The sequence below is a fragment of the Pungitius pungitius genome, chromosome 19 (genome assembly GCF_949316345.1).
Source record: "Pungitius pungitius chromosome 19, fPunPun2.1, whole genome shotgun sequence".
In the NCBI taxonomy this organism is placed as follows: domain Eukaryota; kingdom Metazoa; phylum Chordata; class Actinopteri; order Perciformes; family Gasterosteidae; genus Pungitius; species Pungitius pungitius.
This window is the reverse complement of record NC_084918.1, coordinates 7,750,061-7,773,866: the sequence shown is the minus strand read 5'-3', so window position 1 is coordinate 7,773,866 and position 23,806 is coordinate 7,750,061. Positions and strand designations below refer to the sequence as shown.

At 41.5% G+C, this 23,806-nt stretch overlaps 1 protein-coding gene across 4 annotated transcripts in view; it reads right to left on the bottom strand.

Moving 5' to 3' along the window:
- neto1l (neuropilin (NRP) and tolloid (TLL)-like 1, like) overlaps window positions 1-23,806 on the bottom strand; it is a 56,639-nt gene that overhangs the window by 10,991 nt on the left and 21,842 nt on the right. For all 4 annotated transcript variants that reach the window (XM_037455339.2, XM_037455340.2, XM_037455342.2 and 1 more), the window contains exons 5-8: window positions 8,132-8,173; window positions 7,720-7,847; window positions 1,477-1,559; window positions 413-558 (exon numbers count right to left, since the gene is read on the bottom strand). In XM_037455339.2, the coding sequence (XP_037311236.1) occupies window positions 413-558; window positions 1,477-1,559; window positions 7,720-7,847; window positions 8,132-8,173 (399 nt within the window). The remainder of the gene's footprint in view (window positions 1-412; window positions 559-1,476; window positions 1,560-7,719; window positions 7,848-8,131; window positions 8,174-23,806) is intronic.

The following is a 23,806-nucleotide window of genomic DNA, read 5'->3' as shown; positions in this document are numbered from 1 at the left end:
TCTCTCTCTCTCTATCCGTTCCTGTATCCATCTATTAAGAACGATGCCCTTAGTGCTGCAGGACCAAGCTAAAATCCACCAATACTATCATATTCGCAGTAACCCACAGGCTGTATTCTCTATAATGGAAATCACAGCCCTTAGTTTCCTACTTTCTGCTATTAAATTGGTCATTAAGATAAAAAATGGAAACATCTGACAGCACCTTTTCTATTAAGGCCGTGCAATAGAAGTAGCCATAAACATGGTCGCTGTGCCTCCATCCACCTTTAACGTCTACCACTAGGACAGCGCCGTTTTATTTTGGCATCAATGCCACTGCCACAGAGCAGCACTTTGATTTAATAAAGCTAATCAGTTTCCCTCAGTAGGCGCAGTAAACATGTTTTGAGTGTGAGTGTAGAAATCTTACGCTCTTGGTAGGTGGTGTAGAGGATCCGAAAGCGGCTTTTGCGGCTCGCCTCGTCCGCCCACATGCGGATGACGCCCAGTGTAGAGACCAGCATGATGTCGTTGGCCACCGTGGAGCAGAACTTGTTCTTCAGGTCTTCCACCGAACTGAGACGAGTCAGGAGGAGATAACACATCTGTTGTTTAACATCGAGTTACATGGCTCTGAATCTTAATGTGAAAATCAGTTATCTACATTATTTAACAGTATGAATGGTTGTTCTAGATTATTTTAAGGCCCAACATCATGTAATCACAGCTTTAAATATGCCGTAGTTGATCTCAAGATAACAGATTTGATTGTTGGGGACATATTTTTTTTAAGCGTACTGCAGTTAATGAGTAAATGAATTCTTTATCTAAAAGATATTGAATATTGTTTTCTTTAATCTGTCTTTAAATATCTCATGATCTTGACATAAAAAGAGGTTTTACAAGTGAAGTTTGAAATAGATGGATATTTTAGAGAGCACACTTGGTAAATCAATTGCCAGCAGATACATTCCCTATCTTAGCATATTATAAGCACTAAAACAGGGAGAAAACTAATGGTTTTATCAGGGATTTGTGCATGGCTATTTCCTGGCTGGGTGTGGCAGCTTCCAGACAGAAAAAATGTGTATTTACAAAATGTCTGTATTATTCTATAAACCTGGTCTTGAATAAAAATGTTTCTCCTTGTGTCAGAAGTTGATTCCTGTAAAGTAATTAATCTTATTTCAGTCTTAATTTCCTTAGGGTGCCACCCATTGAGTTAATGACATGGACTGACTATAGGGCAAAGGAACTGTATCTTTTTAAAACAATTAATTTAATGTGAGGACATTTAAATATCCTGGATTTGAAGGATTTAAATATTTAAACCTTCAAAAGAGAAAGCCCAATGGTGAGTTGTTATCTCAAGATAACAAGATGATTAAGTCATTATCACAAGATAAAGGGCCTAAATGGAGTGTGCGACCACGGCCACTTTGAGCTTCTGTATAACTTACAATTCATCAAAAGGAGAGATTGAAAATGTCCCACCTGCCACCATCATACACTGCTACAAAGTTGCGCTTGCATTCGTTGGAATTGGCCATTTCATAGTCGAGAAAACGCAGGTAGATCTGTTCAATGAATGAAGGGAGAGGGGGGGGGACACAGAAAGAAAAGCTCAGAGATCAGATGAGGAACCAAAACAAAACCAAAAACCTTGTTAAACTTTAAGGAGACTTTGGACATTTTGCCACAAGCTCTAGATTTCCTTTGGAGAAAATACTCGTGTCATTCTTGCACAGCTCATTTGAGACCGTTTCTTTCAAATGTATGAGTTCCCATCATACACAGTTTATAACAAAGCTTTTTAAGCCTTGATAGCTATATGGACTATTTTATTACCGTAACGATCCCTTACTGAGTGAAATATCCACCTTGGTAACCACCTTGACTCTTCACAACAGCTATTCTAGGTGAAAGTATGACTTCCTTATCGCCTCTGCATCGTCTGTCACTCATTCATCAGGCCCGAGATCGCACAATCACGGCTTCGGTTCTGGTTGGCTGTGCACAGCGCTCACCATCATTACGGTTAATGAGTGGATCGCTCCTGAAATGTGACGCTCCAAATGCCCAAAGATGAAAGCTACAGATGGAGCAGGATAATGGACCTTGGAATGTCAACTTGGCCTCAACAACATGACAAGTGGAATGGATTGGAGGGGGGGGGGGAGCTTTCCGCTTCCCGTGGGATAAGCATATTGAATAACTTCCATCTTATGAAGATTTGTCATGTTCAGCAACTCTTAAGGCTTTTGTCAAAAGAAGAAATGAAGGACATTATTTTGGTCTTCAATGATGTAAACAGAGATATACCTTTCCTCAAACGCATGTTTAAACGGCCGCATCAAGCACTGGAAGATGCTCTGAAAATCATTTCTTGACATACTTCACTGTAAGGGTTCTGTTGGGGTCTATCCAATAAAACATGAATTATCTGCAGAGTGCCTTTTAAAGGGGATAGAACTATTGAGGTGGTTGATATACAATTTGGTTTTGCAGACATGATAAATAATTGTCACGGATCTGAGAGGAACATTCTTTGACATTGTAGGAAGTTACATTAATAAAATGCAGCTAATACCTGAAGAATTGAAGAATTTAGTAGGTATTTATTGATAATGTTTAAAAATGGTTTAATTCCATGTGGCATTTTGCCAAAGAAGTCAGATTTCATGTGTCATCTTTAAGGTCATGGCCCTATGAGCATGTTGATTAGGTCACTTGAACAAATCGTTCTATTGTCAGCTAGCGGCAGCCAAATGAAGCATGACATTTTCCACCGAGAGCACAGAGAATGCAGTTAATGCAATAGAAAGCAAACCCGGGGATACTAATTACCAATACAAAGCATTGGTTATCAAGTTTACGCTTAACTGTTTCAATAGATATCAGCTTGACCACGATACAGTTACTGGTCATGAGCTTGGTGGTAGTGTTGGGGAAATCCTTTGCTTTTTTTTGTACACACTTCCATTGTCCCCATAGCATGAATTTTACTGTCTTTTTGAAACCATTGATTTTTAATCAACTGTCACCAATAGTTCAACAATTTATTCTGTAAAGTATTTAAACATGTAATTGATTAATTGGCCAGAGGATTTGTAGACATTCATGGTTTAGGTACTGCATCCTTCTGTCCAAACACGGCCAATATTACTACTTATTCAAAAACTGATGAACTGAAAACGCAGTCTTCAGTTCCAAGCGTAAGTCAATAGCACTTCCAGGAATAGATATTCAAACAAATACATTTGTTTGTGTTTTCCTAGAGCTCCAACTAGACTTTTGTTGACAATTATTTAGCTGTGAGTAATAAGGTGTACACTTTCTGGATAAATCTCCATGAAGGTTTTTTACATTTATTTTCCCTGAATCTGCTGTTATAGCTTTGGTCACAATTTACAATTTACCAAAGTCGATACTTTGGTTTATGACTGAATACAAAAAAGCTGATGACATTCCCACCAGTCTCGGTGTAATTTGTGTTCTGGCATGTTAACACATTGAACCAAGATGTGGCAAAACGGTAAAGCCGACCCCTGCTTCTAATCATCCTGTGCTGTTGCTGCGCAGCATGATGACAGCTGTTTCTGTGGCTGTTGCCTCTTGGTCCTGTCATTACCTATATGACATATTATAGACCTGCACTAATGCCCCAATACTAGTGAATAAAGTATGTTGTGGTTTATCTGACCTATCTCAAGTCTTTTCACAGCTCTATGCATCAATGATGAGCTTTCTGATGATGCTGTATCTCTCACGTTGCAGCTAATGGGCATTGTTTAGGTCAAATAGGGTTGTGGATCAATAGCAGCAGTACGCCAGAGATATTATGTTTTATGTATTCATACAGTGAATAAATGCAGGACTAAAACTAAGGCACTCTTTACCTGCTGACAGTGTGAACATAAAAGCCGTAAAGCTTGTACAGGACAGATGTAAATGTGGTTTTAGGACAGAGCTGCCATTGTAACTGCTGGTAGTTTTCAGCATAAACTTGAAAAAAAACAAGGGAAAACAAGTATTTTAAATTATTCTTTTTCCCGGAGGTGGCCAAAGTGATGAAAGAAAAATAAGCATTTACACCATACTGCCATCTACATACTTTCATGTTGTAAAAGATGACAGCCTTACGGTCTTCGATCAGAAAGTTATCATTTTCATGACATGAAATGTAAATGGTACCACAGAATGCATCCTTTCCATTTCACACAGCCTTGGAAGAATAACGACTGCAGTTCTTCACGCCTGTGTAGTAATGTCTGGTCATTGCTCGCTAGACCATCAAAAAAGGCCTTATTATGTCAGGGTAACATGCAAAAATCAACAAGTACACAAATACTGGAAAAGCTGTTTTTCTAAAGCTCTTGTCGCTGAACTCTTCCAACTGGCACAATACGAAGAAAAATCAGTCTGCAGATGGCATCACAAAGCCAAATAATGGTAATGGATCACATAGATACAATCACCAATTTGTAAGGCGAGAGATTGGCTCCAGCAGGAAAATCGCCTGCCTCCTCATTGATTCTGCAGCGTCGAATAATGACGTGGGATCCATCACTGACTGAGGAAGAATATGTTCTCACTGTTGCTAAAAGGAGTTTGTGCTGTTCACTGTATTCAGTGAGAATGCACATACTTGGGCTGACGGTGTCACTCGGTGCAGGCAGGCGCAATACAAACTGTCACACAATGTAAAACAGACACAAGACACAAGCAATGGTTCAGGAAATACAGTGATTGTTATGGGTCCGAACTAGTGACTTAGTTGTAGAGGAAAATATTCCTCTACAGAGCGAGCTGTACAAAACAGAAACACCAAGAAGAAGAACACTATGGCATTGGAATTAGTGCAGTGTCACTTCTAGTGAAAGCACGTGGTTATTACCAGTATTGCTTTCAGACAGTTTTTTCCCTCAGTTACCTTTCACGACACAATCCCATCTGCCATAGCGCCACTGGACTCGCCCCCTATACATTCAGATCCCTAATAAAATGCATTACTAAGTATATATATATTTCCCTTATCCCCACCTTTCCCGGTTTTCCTCCTCCATTGTCCCCCTCTGCTCCCTTCTCTCTGGAGCACTCCGGTACGGTCTAATTAGAGCCTGCGGTATAGGATGTCATTATCTCTCTGCTGTTTCTGGCACACTGGGTACAGTACAGTACTGAATCAGCACAGGGAAATGAAAGCATGCAGCACATACGCTGATGTGGTGGGGGTGGGGGGGGGGTTGTCCTTTGCACTCCTCACTGCAGTAATATACAGTAGGCGCTCTCTTTCTCTCTCTCTCCCTCTATATATATATATATATATATACATGGTCAGTGATTGAGGTTGAACAGTGGATATGGGAGCTTCAGGACTGTGTGACTGAAGATGGAAAATGTGCGGCCTTGTCCATCAGTGCCAGTAACTGTCAGCCTTTGGAACACAACTTGTGTGTGAGGCAGTCCTGCAGGGCGAAATATGACATTGACTCAAACCAAGGAAAATACATCATACTAGCAGGCCCGAGCCTCCTGTCGCTATGTGATGCACACACACACAGGCACACACACACACAGCCTTACTCAAAGACTTGTGATCCTCCTTGGTGCTGTGGCTGCAATGTGGAATTACACACTCCGCTTTGAGTGATTGACAAATTAATGCTGCTTTTTTGCGTGATTGTGTCATTTCCAAAGGGGCCACGGTCCATCCTAATACCTTTTTCACAGTATTGTTAGCCTCTATTGGTGCCGATGATAAATATAAATAATAGCTCTACAGATGGATCAGGCAGTCATAGAGTTCCTGTGGTCTTGGGGCCTGAATCTAAAGGACACAAAAGGAGTAACCAAGCTTTAGCTGGACTTATGAAAACCACAAAATGTTGTCAGATGGAAGCTACGCAGCTTTTGTGCCCATTAATTACAGTCACACCAGCAAGGCATATAATAAGTAGATGTGTGTGTGTAAATGCCTGTGTAAAAACCTGCATAGAGAGGGATGCAACAAAGTTGAATAGCTTAACAATGTGGGCCGTGTGAAAAGGTCTCTTCTGTGGCCAATGAAAACATCTCGTATCATTAACGAGGCCTGAATCACTACACAAGTGGTGTGGGTTAAGCTGACGTGGCAACAGCTATTACTCACTCCTGTGACACAGAACCAAACCCCAGTAATACAATCATACAAAATATTTTCAATCTATGGATTTTATTTCTCACGGTAACACTCAATGAGGTTTCTAAATACGTCACCTAATGATTCAATGTAAAAGGTATACAATAACAACGTAATTACAGCAGCATATATGTGCAATGTTTGGACTCTTCATATGTGTTAATATATATAATATATTCGGCTTTGATGATGCAGCCGGGTTGGCCTCACGTGCATTTTAGTGCATTTGAGTGCATTTGAGTGCTGGTAAATGTTGCAGCTGATGGCGAGGCCCCAAAGGAGGCAATTTCATGTTTAGCACGTTTTCAAACAAGCTTCCTGAATATCCAAGAAATCATAAAGATTCTTCATTTAAATAAATGTCTTTTAAATTGCATTCTATTGCTGAATAAGATAATGTAGTGGTGTTTGAGCCAATGGCACACTGATGAAGTCTCTCGCATTTGCAGCATTATGACCTGGGTGTCTGTGTTGAGATTCCCGGGAAAAATCCCTGGAAGTGCTCTCAGGGAAGTAAGATCCCAAAACGCACCTGCAATGTGGTTTTATCACTGAGGGCGCCGCCAAAGAGAACAAAACTCGGATCTCAAAAATGGTAACATTAAGCTATTATAACAACAAAATGTAGACTTTTTCCATCAAATCAAGGCATGCAAATGCACTAAGAAGAGATTTTTCAGGAGTAGATTGATGGCTGGCATTGACTCAACTGTGTACGTGAGTGTATGATCGAGCCACATGAGAAGTTCTAGCTTTTGGAAAATGTGGCCTTTTCCTTTACTGCTGTCGCTCCCCCCTCGGGCACCCTCTAATCATGTAGCATTAATGCAGCACAGGTATCTGGCAGATAACGCAGCATGTCCAGTGAGTGTAAGTGAATGTAATACAGGTGTAGACATGTGCGTTTTTAGGTCAGTGTTTGTATTTGCACGCAGGGCCGTGTGGAGAAAACTGGCGATGAACACAAATGCAGGCCGTTGCACAGCGACACTGTCTCATCAGGCGTTATGTTCCCTAGCCTCTCACTGTCTGTACGTATGTCCAGTTTAACCCCCCCACCCCCTGCTCCCTCTCTTTCCATTCCTCTATTCCTCTTGGCAACAGCTTGCCGATTAAAAAATGGGTCAGACCCTAAGAAGTATAGCCCAGATCTACTAGTCTAGATCTGTCTGACCCTGGCAGAGGAAGATGTTCCCCCACAGCCACAAAACCTCCCATTGGGAGACCGCTGACAGCTGCACCCAAACAAAGCCTCCTGATGCAACCTGTGATCTCACAGCATATGTGAAGGAACGTTGAATCGAAACTAGAAATTGAGCGGAAAAATATGTTCTGCAGTTTTGAAGTTGAACCTGAATGTTTGTAATGAATAACTGAAGACATGCACGTTTTTTTTCCCCCCACCCTATTGGTTGTCTGATTTACTTGCGTTCATCTGTAATAATCCCAGCTGATAGGAATACAATTCCCCTTAAACTTTGTTACGTGTCACATTTCAAAATTTGGCACATTGTTTTTGCCACAGTCGGACGGGAGTGTAGCTTAGCTTCACTGACCTTGGAGCGCGGCGGAGCGCGGATGTACCATTTACAATCCACGGCCTCTGTGGCATCAGCCTTCCCGTCTCTGGTGATCTGAAGGGACTCAACGATACCATCCGGACCAACCATGTCATACTGACAAGCTGAAACACATGCATACGCATAAACACACACACACACACACACACGCATGCATACACATATGTACACACATGGACTCAAATTCCACACAGGTACAAACGTTTACATTATTCGAACAAATGAAAGGCAAATAATATACAAATAACTGGAGGAACAACATCATGAATTATGCTTATTGAGATCAAAAAAGTGTAACCAGTGAGACAAAGACAGAGTGAGAGAGAGAGGAAGAAACAAAGGCAGAAAGAGAGAGAGAGAGAGAGAGAGAGAGAGGGGGTATACCTACAGGGCAGAGGTGGGGGGACTCCCATGTCTGCAAAGTCCGGATCTGAGGAGAGAGCAGAGGATGGAGGGGGGGCATTCATTATTAATACATGGTTACAAAGTCAGGATCCTCGCAGAGGAAATTCAACCAGCTGTAACAATGTACACAGGAACTTCCAGACAAATTGCTGCCTGAATTATTTTTGCTTTGCTACACTTCAGTGGCCTTAGAGACACGTGTTGACATGTTGTCTGCCGCTTGTCCCCTGACGCTGGAGCTTTGTGAGAAGTCAAGAATCATGAGAGCTGTACCAAATGAAATCACAATCAGCGTGATGCTTTTTATTCTTCTTCTTGGTGTTCTGTCTGGATGGAAGAGGTGGCTCTATTAAGTAAGTAATTAAATCCTCATTGAGGTATATGTGTGTAGAAGTCTTCATCAGGCGCACGTGAATCCTTTTGGAAAACCTACTTTTAAATGCCTCTTATAGTAAACCAAATGCAGAAAATATAATCACCACAGCATTTACACTCCCTTAAAATGATGTCAAATATCCTCATTAGAGCTATTAGTTCAAATCTGGAATCAACCAAAATTGACTGCTATTAAAGGCTTTACAAGCAATTTTGAAGGATCACGGACAAACTCTTGTGCAGAGGACCTTCTCTTGGGGTTTCATTCAGCATCCTAATCACTAGAATTTGCAGCTGTACTTTATAGCCACATTTGGAGCGATTTGAATTAATTAGGTTTAGTATAATAGGACCAGAGACGTTTTTCCTAGACAAAGTAGCTGTGCAATCATGTTTTTCTTTTTCGGGGGGCATTAGAGCCAGTCCTACTGAACGGGCACGACAAAAAGGTCACTGTTGACTTACAGGACTGATTACAGTGCAAGTCCCGATGAGAATACAAAGGGGAGTGACAATAAATACGAATATAGACTTCTCTGAGTTTATCTTTGTTCCTTTTGCACTGTCAGAACAAAACAGGACTGAAGCTTAACGGAGATGAATGGAAGAGAAAAAAATGGAAAGAAACATCCTCAGGAAATGTTTTAGCAGACCCTTGGGGACTACGAATCTAATCCTTAACCAGACTGTAACACTGTATGAAAAATAAACTTCAACAAAGTTGAGGCCATTCGGTCGGTGGGCTAAACAAGGGACCTTTTGAAAGTCAGCTTGAAGCATAAGGTATTTAGACATTTTTGTTATTGTTTATAATGTTAAATAAATCACATCAACAGGCCCAGCCCCGCTGAGGTGTGCTACTTTGTCTTGTTAGTGAAACATCACATTCTATCTATCCCCATAGATTAAATACTGCTCCTCGGATGAGTTGACGCAAGACAGAAAATTGACTCCTGAACAATCTGCACAGTTCTGTCATGTCATGGGTCCTGTGTCTGCTGTGCAGGGCCGATTGTATACCATCCCCAGACAAAATGCATGGTTCTGTCTCCGCTTCCAACACAATAAGAGCAAACAATAATGCCAACTATCAATGTAGCAGGATCCTTTTTCTTTCGACCAATCTCCGAGCCAGTATTCCACCATAATGACCCGGTGTGAAGCCTTGTCGCGAGGCTCTGACGTACGGCGCTGTTCTTCACATACACCCCCCCCTAACCCCCCTCCTCACCATACAATACATTCCTGCAGAGCAGTAGTGCTTTAAAAGATTTGCCGTTAGCTAAGAGCTCCGGGCTGCATTCATTTGAGGACATGGCCTGCGGAAATAGGAATAAGAAAAATAAAAAAAAGAGGCTTCACATTAAATCTGATTGTTCGAGACATGGCTCCCACTGGCTGAGCTCAGTGCGGAAAAGTGAGGTCTGATTGCGCAGCGTGAACATCCTTCTCTAAATGTCACTTTTTGGTCGGTATTTTTGCCCTAATTTTCCTGTATAGACATTGAGTCAGAGCTTTACTGTGTATGCAGGACACGAGGGGCAAGAACACATCGCAACTGCACGTCTTGTGGATGTAATTTTTGAATGAAATGGCACATTAGGCCTGTAATCAAAGGAGAGCGATTCTTGGCCCGATTTCAGCGGTGCTGCAGTGGAGAGTCCGAAAGAGTCGACCCTCCCCTCAAGGCAAAAAGGAAGAAGAGCCCGTTGAATGCCTGTAACAAATCCAGCAAGGCTGAGCGAAACCCTCAGTCCTTGGCACTTTTAGTACCAACATGGGACATCGTAAAACATTCATGTAAACACAAAGGCGGTCAGAGGAGGCGCTTGGAATTTACACAAACGCTTCTCCTGAGGCACTACAGTGAGACACTACGATTCCCTTTATTAATTGTTGCTTTCAACTAAGGCTCGATCCACACTGTAGGAAAGCGGGAAAACGTAAACGTAACAAGGAGTACAAGTTGAAATGTCTGGAACCATTGTAACGATTACGGTAAGGAAGGAGTGCTATTGAATTATATGAACAGAGTGGAGTGAGACACATGCCACTTGACAATTGTTTTCTCTCTTGATCCATCTGTTGATTGCATTTATAATGCTAGAACCATTAAAAACTGGATTGACCTTCTAGATAGAGTCAAGCAAGCTATTTCCAGGTGAAGCTAAGATAAGCTATGATGTTTCCTTATTCAAATTCATATTTAAAAGACAGAGACAAGAGTGGCCCTGCTACTTTGTTTGTAGCTTTATAGCTTCCGCCTTCCCATTTCTTTCCATGTTACCCTCCGAGGAATGCTAGGAGCGTAGCGAGCAGGTGGGCCCACAGGCCAGCGGACAGCAACGAGGGATGAGAAAATCAAAGTGGAAGACAGTTAATGAAACAGTGACCTAGAGGTCACCTATGCAGGTTGCGCTAGAGATTTATTATTGGGCTTTGCCATCACTTAACCCACCACGATCACAAGGCCAAGCGTCCTCGGAGGAATAGTTGCGCACACACACACACACACACACACATCCACTTTTGATAAAGAGTGTATAGGTTCCATTAATAGGCTCCGTTGCCCATAAATGCCTCCCGTGCGACCCTTGACCTTTATAGACTCTTGCTCCTGAATTCCAATCAGGTGAGTCCTGTCCCCTCTGTCATCAATCAACCCCTCTCTCCTTCGCTGGCCTCTTTGATTCATCGATTCAATCAATTACACGCATTGATAAAATGATTGATGTACTAAATAAATTATGTGTACAGAAGGTGATTTAACCTTGCCTCAGACTTACCTCGGTCACCGTGTAATATTTGATTACAGCAAGAAGATCTCCGTATGTTGCTGATAAATATCCTAATAACACACCACTATACACTGCAGCATAGTGTATGTGCTGACATGTGGGATATGTGCCTCCATTGTATTCACACTGCAGCTTCTGTGTAGCGGTCCTCTCTCTGAATGCTGAATGGTATAAATGGCTTTGCCTTGCTGAGCTGAATTCAGAGCACATCCACACAAGGCCACACCCTCTCTTATCTACATGAGGCTTAACTAAGAGTGTAATCTACTGGAGATTACTGTGTTTACCCTTAGCAACCAATAAAATGCTCACTTTAAAGCCAAAGACTCTTAAGTTGCCCGACAGCAACGTTCCTGCACATATTGAGCTGCTCAAAAACGAAAAACGCAGCGAAAAACCTCCACGCCGATGTACAGAGCACGTACATGTGAGTAAGCAAAGCCAGAGAAATGAGATGGAGCAGGAATTACCGAAATGATGCGCAAATGCCCCCAACAAGATAAAACAAACTAAAATGTGCTGATGATATTGCTTTAAAACACTTTATAATGCTGCCTTTGGGATGGTAATTCATCAGGGCAGACAAACAAAGATAAATATTAGGAATTTGTTGTAGTAAAATAGAAAAATCAAATGATGATTAGGCCTGATTGGCTCTATTTGGCACTGAAACTCTTTATTGAAAAAGCACAAACCAACAAAATAAAAAAACGAGCATCGTAGAACTGTCAGGAGGCTTTGATTTCTAGTAAATGTCCAATCCCAGGAGTATTGCTCTTAATAAAACCGGCACAGTGTTTTATTAATGAGACACACGACTGTTCATTCGGAATCGTACATTAGGCTCCATCGCGTCCCTTCATTATCAGCTGCTAAGCCCCATGTGTATTAAAAGCATATGAAGGAGACTCATGATTATCAATATGTGAGAAGACAGAAACACGCAGAACCAGCCCACACACAAAAACTCAATTTCCCAGTGGCCTCATTTCCTCTCAGCTGCTCAGCAGTGACATTTATATAAGCATCTGATTAACAATCTCTGCTAAAGTGGTTGATCAAGCCGTTGAATGGCTGTCATTAATCACACCAGACACAGCTGTGGATAGAAGTGAAAGGCAGATGAAAAAGTAGAGAGATGTAGTAGGAAAAGGAAAGATTTTCTAGTACGATTATTCCCATTCCTTTCAATAACGGTTAAAGCACAATTTTGGCAGAGGTGATTGTCACCGTCTGATTTCCACTGTTCCCTTGTTTTCGAGTGTGTGTCTGCAGTCTGCAGTTTTCGTTCCAGCAAGTCACCCAGCTTTCAACTCCCGGAACAAACAGACAAACAAACACGTTGTACATACGGGACGATTCAAAAGCGCCGCCGAAGCAAACAAAAGGCTATTGTGAAAAGCCTGTTTTGATCAAATGGTGCGGTGAAGATTAACCATATAGCTAAAGCCCGCTCAACAGGGCTTTGTTGACCCTGCGGATGACGACCCAACTGCACAGAACAGTAGCTGTGAGAAGAGGAGGCCACGGGATCTGCCGGGAACTGATAGGATTCAACGCGCCCTGGGTGTCATGGCCAGTGAGCTGGGTGCGTGCCCCACAGAGCGATTAGCAGCGGTGTAGAACTGTACTGACCCAGTCCACAGAGGAAAAAGTACAGGAGTGTGTCTCGTGCTTTGTGCACCAAAGTTACACCAATCACAATGTTCCTGCCAGCTGAACTCACATCCAAAAGGGCATTGACACAGTCAAAGGACCTCTGGGTGATCGCAAACCTTATTTCAGCAATCTGTGGCACGATTGCCCTTGAGCAAGGCACTTAACCCCGAAACTGTATCTGCCAGTGGCAGCATCCAGGTGGTGTGATTTTAAAAATAACAGGTCATCCGTCTGTGAGGACGAAACCGTCACAGCATTTCAGGTGGATTACAAGAACGCCGCGATCTCTGCCCTTGTGCTTGAGCTAATCAGTCATGTGATACATGTTCGATCTCCATGAGGGAAGCAGCTGTAGGACAGTTCTTGAAGACAGACGGGGGTAGAGTGTCTCCGTCAAGGCCGGGCAAACACCGACCTCTCTAACCTCAAAACCAGCCGGTGGTAAAATGCTTTTGTCTGATGTGTCCCCTTGGACCTGTCAGATGAACTAAAGTACACCTTCATTAACAAAACATGTACTTATCATATGTGTATATACTGTATATACAGTATATGTATATAGTATACGGCAAAGAGAATATCATTAGCCATCACTTCTCATGGATAAGGTATCTAAATTCAAATTCTAAAGCTCGAGACAAGTTTGAACAGAGTGAGTAGAAGATGACACGATTTATTTTAGACGTACTATCTATGGTGTTCCACTACATGTAAGTGATTTGTTATGACAAATCATTGATATAATAGGACGTTATCATACACGCATATGTGCAGCAATAGAATTTTCTACAAGCAATGTATACAAAACAATGTGGTGTACCATTTTTGATTGGGTGTTGAGTATATTCATTTCCTTAATTAATTTAGTTTTCATTGACTAAAATGTCCCTCTTGGGTCCAGTCCGTTGAGCATATTGACGTTGTAAAGGAGAAAACCTCTTGTTTGTTAATTAATCTGCTCAATTGCCCATGAATCCATCTCTCTCTCTCTCCTCACATCTCCTTCTATTTCATTGCTGTAAAATTACTGCTAGAGGCACATGCAGTTACTAATACACACTACATGTACCTGCCATATTGAATAAAAATGTGCAACAAGATTTTGTTTTTAAGAGCAACACGGTGAATTTGGAACGCTGGGATGGCGTTTCACCTCATCTTGCACCTGATGGATTTGATAGAAATCTGTTTCTGGCTGTGTGTCTGTGTGAGTGTACTCTTTCATCGCCTCCATTAGCCTGACTGTTAACGACTCTCCTCGACTCCTTCCTCCCAGAAGAAGGCCGGTGGGAAACAAAGACAAAGGCACATAGCCGCGTTACACCTGCACCTTGCAGGTCCTTTGTCCTATCTGAACGTGTGTGTATGTGGGATTGAGCATTGGTAAACTGCACTGGTGTAGTGGCACCTTAGCAGGTGGGTGTGCGGCAAGACCTTTAACTCTTGTACTGTTGGCTGGTTTTATTTGTTTTAACAGGTCAATCATTTGTTTTATTAAGTAGCAGCGTAATTCTTCACGACTGGAGTTTCATGAACCAGAACGTACAGGAAGGAGCAGCTTGCTTGTTAAGTGATCTTTAAATCTCAGCAGATGTTCAGGAAACAGCTCTGACCAGTTAGAACACAGCGGATGCTGGGATACTATCATAGCTAATGCTCCACCTGGGGAGGCTCTCTCCTTGCTTGTCACCATTGTAGTCCGATATAAGCATAATATGAAGTTTAATAATGTTCTTTGCTGCATTGACTTCATTTATATAACTTATATAATCTGCAGGATTTACTGAGTTGAAGTGCTACTGTTTTCATATTTCTCCACAGAGTTTGTAGGTGGGGAAACAACAGCACGGAAAGGGACTTTTGCTGCTTGTGCTTAACCGACAGACAGCGCGTCGCCTCCTCAAGGGCGGAACAACCGTTACCCAAAAGAAAGCACTGCCACGAAGGGTTAAACTCTCTGCAAAATCTCTGCTGCTATATGTCACACTTTATATCATTAGCGCACAACACAGACTCACCAGCTGGCATGCAATAATTGAACATGAGCATGATTGATTTGTCTCAAAGGGAGGTTGCCTTAGTTGTCTATATGGATCACAATTACACATTCTGCAATGATTTAACATGTCTTTCATAAAAATATAAAAAGAGCTTTCAATTCGAAATGTTAAATTGTATATTGGCATCTGCATGCTGCACCATCATTGTAGTGCAAGTTAAGTAAATGTATACACCACATCTAAATAGAACTAAAATTAACCAAGTTCTAGGGTGGATTCAAGTATATTGGGACATTTTTGTAAGGGGTTGCTTCTTGTTTGATGCTGACCACACACCCCTGTGTGATGTCACCTATGTTATGTCGTTATGTCATGTAGCTTTAGTTATATGCTTCTTAAGCAAAAATATATAGTGTATGTGTGTGGTGTATATGTATATACTGTATATTGTGTGTGTGTGGTGTATATATATACATATGTATATGTGTGTGAGTGTCAACTACACACAGTATATGCGCAAGCGCACTTGACTACCGTATATGACAGCATTAAAAAGTACAACCCATAAATATATTTGTCAACAATAACCAACATGGGACAAAGCACAAAATATATACAAGACCACACAAATGAATGGTCTAAAAAAGGCAAGTAAATAAAAACGTGTCTTATGGCTTGCTAACGGTGTTATAAAAAAACTATTATCTTTGGGCTTATTGGAAATGTAGTTTTTCTCCCGGTACCAGGGTCTCCACACTGAATCCAAAACTATTTCCGTTGGACACCGCCAACCACCCTGAATACAAAGAATGGTTTTATATGTTGTGTTACTTTGTGTCCTTAGTTGTCATTTTGAAGCATTAAAATCATATGAAGTACTGTTTCGTTGAAAACTGGTAATAGGCTAAAGTGTCACACTTCCACGTGGCGCTATAGAGCTGTTTCTTAATACGCTGAATTTGAGTTGTCGAACAAGGCAAAGGCCTCAAAAGTGTGATTGAAGTGAACAATAATAGGGCTTTCGCCCGACTTTCAGTCGGTTTTCAGTTGGTTTTAGGGCTGCAACTAACAATTATTTTGATAATCGATTGATTATTTTTCGACTTATCAATGAATTGGATTTTTTTTAAAAACAGCATCAAAAAGCTTTAATTTGCGACCCTTTATTCAAAAACAGAACTGCAAATTCACGTTGCAAAACTACTTCAGAAAGTACAGGTTGCTCCTTGAACATATTAATTCATAAAAAACCCCAAATACAAAACAGAAAATTCACTTGAAGCGTATTCATTGATTGACATCACTTAAGTCAGCATCAGTCGGGTCTGCAGACCTCCAGATTAACGGGTTAAGACAATATTTGCGGTTGTCAAACTGTTCAGTCCAGGCCACATTGAGGAGCTGAATCAGGGAAAGAACGTTTTAATGCCACATCCGGGATACTGTAGATGGGGCAGCGTCTGATTGTTAGCCACGAATGACTGTGCGGCCTTGTCAATGGGGAGTGCAAACTTTGTTCTCTGTGCTCACAAACTTTGATTGTGTTTATGTATTAGCTACTTGTGTGTGTCTGTGTGTGTGTGTTTATGTAAAATGCAGGGATGGCTCAGGGAACCAATTCCTGATGGAGAATTTAGCTGTCCCCAGGCATCACAGGTGTTTTTATCTAAGTGACACCCCAATGCAAGACACATTCCATCCAGGTTCCATTTGGGCAACCATGCAATAAATCAACACAACATCCCCACTCTGCCACTGATTACAGGGAGAGAGAGAGAGAGAGAGAGAGAGAGAGAGAGAGACGCAATGACATAAAGGGACAGAATGATCTGCAAACAATGCAGCCCCAAGAAAGGTATTTTGAGAGTCTGATTGCTTTCTTGAGATACTGTTTCATTTCGCCGTCACGGAATTATGAGAGGTAGCAGACCCCTGTTTCAATTTTCACTGCCGCTCTGAATCTGTTCCAGAGTACCCAGGGGGGGAATCAATGGCTCACAGACTTGTCTACGCCAACAACTGTCTACAATTTGACCCAGCGGGGTGATGAACTGCCGACAAACGCACTTTCGCTGGTGGCTAATACAAACACAAATGGGTTTAAACGAGGAATGCAATACAGTAACGTTGTTTAAGGTAACAATAGTTTGATTTAATGATGGATTTGCATGGGGGAACGTCAGCCTTGAAAAAGACCGAATCAGTGTGCAAGCAAAAATGAAGGCGAGTGGGGGTAGAGGCATCTAAATCTGTGTTTGGAGAGAAATGGAAAGACTCAGAGATTACAAGAGAGAGATTAAGAAAGAGGGAGAGAAACGCAGATTGAGACTTTGGCCTCAAAAGCGCACGGTTTCTTTCCATTTCCCATCACCAAAGTGACTGACAAATTGTTGAAAAAAAAAGAAAAAAAGAAAAACAGTAAAAGGATTTACAGCTGCATTAAGAAAATTACACCACCAGTGCAGCACAACAAGCGCTGGAAGGGGAGCTGGTCATTGGACCGTAGGCAGAGCAAGCTGTTAAATCTACGGCTCTTGTAACAATCACATCTGTGAGCCGTGCTGCATACATTTCCAACGCTCATGTTCCATTTGAGAACGTAATCCCTTACAAGACATGGACTACTACAAAAGCTACTCCGAGGCTCTGATTCTGGCAACGTGGCTGGCAGTAAGGGTAGTACACAATTCATAGAGTAACACACTGAAGAACAACCGAAAAGAGAACAATGAGCACTTGAGAAAACGGCAAATAGCAATGACATTTTTGTACAATAATGAGTGATAAGTCATCAGTGGCTTTGTTGAATGGCGGTTGGAATCAGATTATTTTTCCACTTTTAATAGTATATTGCACTATTGGTTTATATATCCATGCATATTCTAAAGTAATCAACAGCAGACCACATTACAGTGATTTTTAACATTTTTTCTTTTTAGAGTCAGTATACTCATCAGTCGTCGGGATCACTTCAAGTCTTCTGTAGCTCTGAAAGAAGCTTTTGTCGAGCCTAAGTAAATAACCCTCACCAGAGAGGATGTTGACTACGTAGATAAGGTGTACGGAAATGACGCACTATAGAAAATGCTGGATCCTGTCTGTCTTTTGAGAATTAGATATCCTCAGGACTGACTCACAGGCCATATTGGCCCTTTACTTTTTGGAGAGCAGTAAAAGCCTGAAGTGAATGATGCTCGAATGCTCTCTAAAACTGAGGGGACCTGAGGACATGTGAGTTATTTTACTACTAACAACACTTATACTGTGCATACACATGTGTTGTAATGGTTAAAAAAATACTATTACAGCAAATACAAGTCTGAAATCCAACAAAACCTGCAGACAAGAGGGGGCTAACAACTTGTGTGCATAGTTCACAATCACATTTGCTGTTAATAATGTATTGTTATTGTTTTTTATCATATAAAACATTCTTTGTTAACAATGTTACGTCTTATGTATATTCATTTTGTGCTCTATAATGTTGTTAAATTGTAATATTACATGGTTGGAGGCTCCACATTTTCCCCCACTACCTGCACTGGGATTTTTTATCATTTGAAAAACTAAACTAATATCCTAACATCCTCTGTGATTAGATGTTGAGCTGCCACAGGACCTTTCTCCCTTACAAGCTCCCAGCGTGGCTTCTTCACAAACAAGGAGACGCTTGTTGTTTAGGTTGTCACCATGGAGATGCAGCTTCTTTTGATGCCCCAACAACTGGCCTCTCTGACCACAGTCACACTGCAGGTAACCAGCTGCTTTCACCGCTGTCTGCTGCGACACACCGGCTGTTAAATTGGCTTAATCAGAATGAGAGTGTTCAGTGTGCTGGACTACCCGTGTTAAGCCTGAGCCTCTCTCCACTGAGCTCAGAGGATTATCCATGCATGGCGGTTGTCTGTTCAATCAGTACTGGAAACAGGAGCTGTATTAGAACAAATGAGGGCATTTTTGACTCTGCTGTTAATTCATTCCACGTTTTGATCAGACTGAACTGGATTGATTTTTTTTAGTTTTTTAGATGATTTTGTGTTCACAGCAATACATATTGTAGTTGATAGATTTACCTCGTCCCTTCCAAATAATAAGCAGATACTAAAAATAAATAGACTGTACTTGCTGTTTTATGGGCTATTGTCCTTTTCAAATACAGTCCAGCGCTCTCCCTTCAGGACTCGGTCAATGCAGTCGATTACCTAAATCTCCTTTAATGCTAAATTTAGCCAATCCTGACTTTGCATCGAGGCCATAACTGGCAGGACATATTTACGCCAGTCAGCAAATTATTCTTGGACAGACTGTTCGACTGAGTGACTGGCAGCGAAACTGCCAAATGGCTTCACACCAACTGGAACGCTCATTTCGTTGGGTGTCATTTGGGGGAAAGGGAAATTCATTTTGTGACCAAATATTTTGTTAATTCTCCCAAAATGTCACAATAAATAAGACATTGCATGCAATTGCAAGGTAAGTTAACCGTGGTTAACCATGATGATGAGAAATACCCAGGCTGATTTCTTGCAGCGTAGCACATTTTCAAGCCAAATAAGTAAATGCAGAGAAAGACAGGAAGGGGGGGTTACAGCGAAAGGGCAGGGTGGTACTGTACTCACATACAGAGGATGTTGTATGTGTACAGACTGTAAAGCCCTCTGAGGCAAATTTGTAATTTGCGATTTTGGGCTATACAAAATAAAATGAATTGAATTGAATTGAATACTAATATAAATTACTATTAAATGATACCTGCACAGTGAAAACTGCATTTACAACCGGCAACTCCAGGTTTTACCTTTTCAAAACAATTCCCATCGGGGCTGACTGGAGGCTAACGGAGGGTTTTTGAAAAGGAAAGAGCTGAAATGCATCAATAATGAATTGAAATGGGAACAGCCTTTAAAAGCCACACATTTCATCCTTTTAAATATTGTTTAACCTTCTAGTTATTTACTGTAAAAGGGTTTTACTTGTGTCGACTCAAGTGCTCATTACGCACGTGAACCAATTGCAAGTGCAGAAGCCCCACATTTCTTCTTTCTTAAAACTGTGGCGTTACCTCGAAGAGGGCCAACAAATGAAACATCTTCAAGGTGCTGCCATGTGTAAAAAAAATCCAAGAAAAGCATTTCTCACCTGGGCTCAAAGGGGAGCCGAGCCGGTCAGAATTCTTTAGTATCAATGTCGCTCCCGCACTGATCCGTGTACAAAGGCTCAGCACTTCTGTGCTTACACATTGCTGGTTACTCTGCTTTCAATCGCATTTATTGTTTGCCCTGGGAGCCAATTATCAATACAAAGAGTACTGAGATATCAGCACTTCAAAGCCAGCGTGCGCACGCATGGATATAAGTATGAAACACCAAAAACTTGGGTTTCAAGCAAGGAGTGAAAGTGTGTTTAATTTCTTTTAAACATTAGAAAGCCACAGAAAACCTTAACATGTAAATTCCTTTGATCTTTAAGTTGGAGAGGTAGAGAGCACATCTGGTTTACATTAACACAAACATTTAGCCTCACAAAGGCATTGCTGCTGAAAGTTAGAGGAGAAGATTGATAAAAATGTATTTTGAATTTAGAAAAAACAGCCAGCAACGACGCCGTGAAAACGGGGGAAAACTGCTTTCATGATTGCGAAGGTGATGAAATCTGCCAAGCAGAACCGTTAAAACCAATATAACCGCTTACATCTCGTTTGGTTAATCAGTCCGAAAACCCCCACAATCAGCCTGTTGTGGTGTTTGTTCGCTCCAGACGGGGCGAGGCGCGCCGTTTCCTTCTGTCTCCCGACTTCATGATGAGCCGAGCTAAACAGCAACAAAATGACGTCCATTCCGTCCACTTTCTCATACGGACACAAATAGACACATCAATATACCTCTACTCACTGCAGTGACACCTGATTAAGTCCCTGTCGGCACAGCAGCAAATATCAGCATGCGCATTGAGCAAGTGATGAACTATCAACAGAAATCCACCCGCACCGCTGTGTCCGTCTGTTGCGGCCTCATTACTATCGTGCCGTAAGAGAAAAAGCTGCTTCAGGCCTCGCACAATCAATTTCAGTGCACCCTTATCTCAGCAGACGACCGATCACTTCCAGCACTGTGGACTTGATTTTTGTTGAGAGGATGGCGACACATGAGGTTGTTATGGGGTTGTGGTCAATCATATTGCAGGAGCTGCTGGAGGTTAGGGGTCACGCAGGAGCCTCACTCATTTCTTTGAAGTCTGTATATGTAAATATATATAGGTACATACATTAGTACCCACACTGCGTGTGTATGACATTTGCGCGCAAACTGTGACTTTTGGCGTCGAGGATGTTCCAGTTTGTCGTACCGCTGGTTATTATTGCCTTCGTGACGGCTGTGACACGCGCCCATGGACACCTCTTTGTTGACAGGCTCATCATTTCAGGCGGCGGAGGCCACTGAAGCGCTGCCAGATTGAACACTGCGACGGCTGCCGGACAATCACATCCAGATCTGTTCAGTGCGGCCCGTCTGACAATCAGACAAGTACTCACACAAAGAAAAAAGAAAAGGAGAAAGAAGAAGAAAAAGATCCTACCAGTCACTTTGCATTTTTCAAGAGTTAGCTACAGCTACAATGCATCCAAGTTGTGTGGCTGCATCAACACTTAAGGCTTTGATCTATGCTTCTTAAGATGCGGCTGAGGCTGAGGCTGACTGTACACTCTGATATCTATGTAGAAGAGGAACCATTGTTGGAATAAGTAATGCAGCATTCAAATATATTCTACGATCCTCAACAAAATGCAGAAGCAGCATTTTTACTATAGTAATCGATAAATCTTCTGTTATACACCTACGGTGCAAAGAGGACTGATCCTAAGACTTTGGTGATTGTTAGAGTTTGCATCTAGTGTCCATTGAAAGTTGAGATTTGTGGTTTCGAGTGAAATATCTACTAGTGGATGGATTGCTATGAAAAATTCAGTAAACACATTACACACCTTTCAAGATAGAATGTAATTGCTTTGGTGAGCCCTTGACTGCATATCCATGCAATCTTCTATAAATTATGCAATTTAATTCTTTAAAACAAATATACTTAACTACTAGCCATAGCTTTTTTCCATCGATAATTCTAGCTCGCTAATTTGATGAAATACAAGAAATGGCGGACACTGTAAACATCAAACTTTCTAATGACAATTTAAAGCATTGTTATTACTTACTACTTTTGATTAAAAGGTCAGCAGTTTATGTGGGCCCATGAGTAACAGCATTTGGTGAACTATTCACCATAATCTTGACTGTGCCATTAGGATGTGTGTGTATCTATACGTGTCCCCTGCTCTTACTGTGTCTCCTTTGGAGCGTATTTACTTATTTATTCAGCATCTAGTCTCAATAGATGTGATTTGATTTATTATGTAAAATAAAAATAAAAAAATGCTTCTACTGTTGATAAAAGGAGAAATTCTGTTGTAGTGGCAATTAAAGGTCATCTATATACAGTATTTTTGATATAATGTTTTAAGATTGCATAGTTTTCAATGAAGCTTTTACTTTGCATAATAATGTTGGTTTCAAAACTGTTTACTTGTTTTAGTTGCTAAAACAAACCGCTTACTCATCCTCCATACAATGCAGTAAAAGTTTGGTTGATTTTAATCCGAAAACAATGAAAATGAGATCCTTTTTTACAGGCCCTGCGTTTTAGTTTTAATGCCTTTGCCCTCTATCAGCTCCTGCAGTACACGTTTAATATCCTCCTGCAGCAATGCTCTTCAGGGAACTCCTGGCTGACTTTGTATCCAGAAACCTAACTTCCTAAAGGTGATGGTGTTGACAGGGCACCTACGTTTTCTTAAATAAATCATGATAAAAAGAGCCCAACCTGACCTTCAACAGGATGCTGCAGAATTTGGTTTCAAAATGAGTCCTTCTTCTCTTTATGGAAATTCTTATATGTTTGTGTGTAGGAGTGTGTGTGTGTGTGTGTGTGTGTCTGGGTGAATGGAGAGAGACAGAGCGAGCAGCTGTCAACCTGTCAGCTCTTGTCTCTCCTGTCCTGTCAAACTCTCCCTGCGTGTGCTTTCTATCTCATGATGCCGTAACCAAAAATGGGCTGGGAAAGCCTTTCATTCCCCCCCGTCTCCTTCATCTTCCAGCACCTGACCATCATTCTTTTGTCCGAAAGGCACTCATGGAACCACTGCATGACACACTGTCGACTTTTTCCACCCATCAAATCGGGTGTCTGACACAACCATTGTCTCGGTGACTGTTTAACATCCGATGTCCTTGAGTTCATGCGTTTGACCAAGTGTTTCAGCGCATGCCGCGTGGATAACGTGTTGTCATTGTGAAGGTCTACGGTCACTGGCCTCGGACCCCTGAGAGGGCCGACAACCCAGAAACAAAGATTCCAGACTCCAGACCCTGACGGTTTCATAATTCTTTCATGTCACACACATTCCGGGCATCACTTTGAATCTGGGATGTTGCATCGTTAGTCACTTCATGTGTCAAGAGAGCCAACGTGTCAGCGGGATCTAAAAGGTCACATGGATTTAACATGGGTGACATTTTTCCTCCTGTCCTGTTTGTGTGAGAATATCTTTCAACTCAAATCCTATAAATCAATAAAGAATTATTTTTATTTAATGATCACGCTGAAAAAGCTGGTATAAAGATTACAGCAACAACATAGTTTTTAAATGACCTCTAAAGCCACTTAGACGTCTACATTGTTCACACGCCTGCATGTCCCTCATATCAAATAGTGGACTGAACTTTTTTAATTTGTATCACAAAACTTTTGTCAAAACCAGATGGCAGCTTGATCTGA